This window comes from Triticum urartu, chromosome 2, assembly GCF_003073215.2.
Source record: "Triticum urartu cultivar G1812 chromosome 2, Tu2.1, whole genome shotgun sequence".
Lineage (NCBI taxonomy): Eukaryota > Viridiplantae > Streptophyta > Magnoliopsida > Poales > Poaceae > Triticum > Triticum urartu.
Window position 1 is genome coordinate 609,473,154 of NC_053023.1, and position 4,417 is coordinate 609,477,570.

General features: G+C 50.5%; 1 protein-coding gene across 1 annotated transcript; it reads left to right on the plus strand.

Moving 5' to 3' along the window:
- Positions 1 to 250: 250 nt before the first annotated feature.
- On the plus strand, positions 251 to 2,124 carry LOC125533777 (xyloglucan galactosyltransferase XLT2-like). Its single transcript, XM_048697131.1, has one exon. The coding sequence runs from the start codon at positions 519 to 521 to the stop codon at positions 1,950 to 1,952; it is 1,434 nt and encodes a 477-aa protein (XP_048553088.1). The 5' UTR covers positions 251 to 518; the 3' UTR covers positions 1,953 to 2,124.
- Positions 2,125 to 4,417: the final 2,293 nt, after the last annotated feature.

Here is a 4,417-nt window from a genome sequence, read left to right on the forward strand (position 1 = left end):
TGCGGACAGGTTTGAGCAAGCAAAACCGGCGGGTTTTGTCCCGGTTGCCATCTTGAGACGGAAGGGAGAACATTCACTGGGGTTAGCCCCCTTGCGAACGGTTCCCCAGATAACAATTCCCTAACAAAAAGTGTCGAGCACAGATGCCCTTGGCCGGAGTCTACCTGAAGTCTCAAGTGTCGAGCACAGATGCCCTTGGCCGGAGTCTACCTGAAGTCTCAAGTGTCGAGCACATATCCTTCCGTGGCAATGCTGAACAACCTTAACCGAAAGCAGGGCAAGTCCTCTGCCACTACTCCCAATCTGCACCACTTCCCCAGCACAGCACAGCGCGATCTCCGGCCATCTCCATCCGTCCGCATCTCCCAATCCCCGCTCCTCTCCCCGTACTGCGCCCCCACGTTCTCCCCTCGCGCTGGTGCTGGTGGCCCTCCCCCAGCTCGCCTCAAATCATCCCCACGCCGACGCCGCGATCCACAGCAAGCTCAGAGCTCCTCCACCCCACCCAGCCACCCACCATGGCCGGGATGTACCGTCCCGAGCCGCCGAACCCCACCGCGCGCCGCCAGCGCCTCGTATCAATCCTCCTCGGCGCCTTCTTCGCCTTCCAGCTCCTCCTCTTCGTCGCCTTCCGCTCCGCGCCGCCGTCCAAGCTTGCCTCCACCGCTGCCGCAACCTCCTCTTCCGTACCGGAGCCGCCCAGCCGCGGCACCGAGGACTCCGGGTGCCGGGGTGGGCTCGTGTACGTCTACGACCTCCCGGCCGTCTTCAACGAGGATCTGCTCGCCATGTGTGATACGCTGATGCCGATGTACTCGGTTTGCCCCTACCTCACCAACGACGGGCTCGGGTTTCCGGCGGAAGGGACCAGCTTGTCGACGATCCTGCCGGCCGAGCTTCTTGGGTCGTGGCACTCCTCCGACCAGTTCGCGCTCGAGCACATCGTCCACCGTCGCCTGCTCTCGCACCGGTGCCGCACCACCGACCCGGCGCGCGCCGCGGCGTTCTTCGTGCCGTTCTACGCGGGGCTGGCCGTCGGGCGCCACCTGTGGTCGGCGAACGCCACGGACGCCGACCGGGACAGGGACTGCGTCGCGCTGCTTTCGTGGCTTCACGCGCAGCCGTACTACAAGCGGTCCAATGGCTGGGACCACTTCCTCGCGCTGGGCCGCATTACCTGGGACTTCCGCCGCAGTCCGAGCGGCGGGTGGGGCGGCAGCTTCCTCGCCATGCCCGGGGTCGCCAACGTCACCCGCCTCGTCATCGAGCGCGAGCCATGGGACGCCATGGACGTCGGCATACCATACCCGACCGGATTCCACCCGCGCACCGCGGCCGACGCGCGCGCGTGGCAGCAGCACGTCACGTCAGTCCCGCGCCCCAGGCTGTTCGCCTTCGCCGGCGCGCCGCGGTCGGCCATCAAGGGCGACTTCCGCGCGTTGCTGCTCAGCGATTGCCAGGCCGCGGGGGCGGCGTGCGGCGCGCTGGACTGCGCCGAGGGCAAGTGCATCAAGGACAACGCGCTCGTCCTGGAGCTGTTCATGGGCGCGCGGTTCTGCGTGCAGCCGCGCGGGGACAGCTTCACGCGCCGCTCGCTGTTCGACTGCATGGTGGCCGGGGCCGTGCCGGTGCTGTTCTGGCGGCGGACCGCGTACCTTCAGTACCACTGGTACCTGCCGACCGAAGACGGCCAAGAAGGGGAGTGGTCCGTCTTCATCGATCGCGACGAGCTGCGCGCCGGCAACGTGACCGTGCGCGGCGTGCTGGCGGCCATCCCAGAGGCGCGGGTGCGGCAGATGAGGGAGCGCGTGGTGGAGATGATACCGCGGTTGGTCTACTCCGCCGCGGACAAGGATGGGCTCGGCGGCGGCATGAAGGACGCCATGGACGTCATGATCGACGGCATGCTGCGGCGGGTCGCGGAGCAGCGGCGGAATTGGAGGAGGACGTGATTTTGCCACTGGAGAGGATCAAACTGTCAAAATGATCATTCTTTTGCTTTCTTGTTCAGATTCCTTGTGTGAAGAGTTAAATATTGAACAATCTCAACTTGTAGCCTTACTTTTGACTGTGGTTGTATATGCGAATTACAGCGATACTGTTACATAGTAAATTAACAGAATCTAAGCAAGTGTATGAAATTGTGGAGTCTATTTATGGGGCACGGTGTACATTGGAGTTTGCAACACGGTTTGACAGGCTGCATCAAATGTGATACTCCTCGGTCAATTGTGTATTGCATCAAATGGAGTATGAAATGGCTGGCACCTCGATCCGATCTATTCCCTCCGTTCTTAAATATTTGTATTTCTAGACATTTCAAATGACTATTACATATGGATGTATATAGACATATTTTAGAGTGTAGATTCACTCATTTTGCTCTGTATATAGTCACTTGTTGAAATGCCTAGAAAGACATGTATTTAGGAACGGAGGGAGTAGCAAGCATGTTACCATGAAGCACAGCAGTTTCTGGTCCTTCGGAGTACTCCTACGGCTGTTCGTAGCCAGAGCATCATTGATTTGGTTTGAGTTTTTTCTTTTTTCCAAGAGCTACTTAAATGTCGAAACACGACCAAATTTGGCACGGAGATAACACATTTGAGCATCTTGCATGCATATATTTTCTATTTTCTTACATTTTACTGTTCATCCGCGGAGCAGATGAGTCCGGGAGCCAAATCGCAGCGTCCAAATAGTGTATAGTATCCTAGTCTAGTATCTTAGATAATCTTGTTTATTGTTTTACACTCTTTTCTCATTAAATGTTATGACTACTCGGTAGTAAGCCTGCATTAAAAGGTAGAGTTTTTTTTTTTTGTAGCTGGAACAAGTGCTCCCTCTATACTCCCTCCATCCATTAGAATTTCTCCTAACATTTATAGCTACGCGTTTGTGTCATGTATATTATAATTGTGAGGCATGTTTAGCCAGCACAATAACTTAATTTATATGCCCATGGCATAGTAGAAATATTTAGTTTGTTCAAAAGCAACATAGTATAAAATTCAGCACTAAAGAAGTGTCATAAGATAACAAAACCCAACCAGGTTATATTATATTCAGTACTAAGAGCAGTCACATAATACAACAAAAGCAACCACAGTAGTAGTGAGATTAATATTTAAGCAAGCAACACAATTAGCAAACCATGGGTAAATCATGAGCCACCTTGCACATTACAGAAACCGAAAAATGGTGAAGACATACCTCGCTTGCCAACCTAGCTCCATACATACGTGCACTGTCAACATATTCTCTGTTATAAGTGATAATATATAAATATCAAATTGATCAAGTACACTTGATCTATGCAACAACATAATCTTAAAAGTTAGTAAAGGTTGCACACGCTAAATAAATTTAAAACAAACAAAGCAAGCATGTCCTACAAAAGTCACGCCAAAACAACCAACAACACATAGAAACAATCATCAACATTGACCACCACCGACTACAATGCACGGATCATGACAATGGTTCTCTCGCAATGGCGACTCGCCATTGTCGGATTTATCCATATAAGGCTACACAATGAATTTCAATTTTAAAAGTCAAAGGCCGGAAAAGGGTGTCATGTGTTTTTTCCATACTTCTAAATATAATTGTCCGATTTTAAATAGGATTAGTAAAAATCATTGGTGTCCAATATCGGAAAAATAAAAAACATTGGTGTCTTCTATGCTATGCTAGCTTTGTCTAGTTGGACTGGTACCAATCTCTCTAAACATAGCACCCAACTTTGGTAAGCGACTCTTGCCAATAAAATTGTTTGTTTTTAACATCAGAGCGTTAATATTCTTGAGAAAAACAAAAAACACCACAAAATTTCGGTATAGAGATAACACCACATGATAGCAATCACGTTCATCGTCCGAAGCATGGCCGATGTGCAAAACGCCAATGACCATTGCCCGTTTTAGCAACCAACATTCAACATTCAAAAGCAATTGTCGCTTATCTCCGAACATTCTCAATGATAAAAACCCTGCCACCAGAGTCCAGCGTTTTATAGAAAGCTCCGTTGGGACATATCTAGAAGAAATTGGTAGCGGAGATAAGAACATCTAAAATAACTGGGCAAATTTGACTCTATAAACGTCTGTCGACGGCGCTGGCTCCCCCCTCGTTTGTCAGTCCGAACAATCACATCCCTCATATTCAAATTCTCATTTTCATGCAAACACATGCCCGTAGATAGTATAGCACATTGCTAGTTCATCACCAATTCAACACAACCAAAATAAACCACAATTCAATAATTCAACACATGCCAAAATAGCATCCAACAATTCATTAATAGGCGATACACAAATGAATCAATTGCCTCCGTTGTTGCACTCATTGATCTTCTTCTTCATGTTCTTCAACACTTTTTGCCTTTCCTCGTCCAAGAGACTAGTGTCCTACATAT

Coding starts and splice junctions, on each gene's coding strand:
- LOC125533777 (XM_048697131.1), top strand. CDS start 519: ATGGCCGGGATGTACCGTCCCGAGCCGCCGAACCCCACCGCGCGCCGC.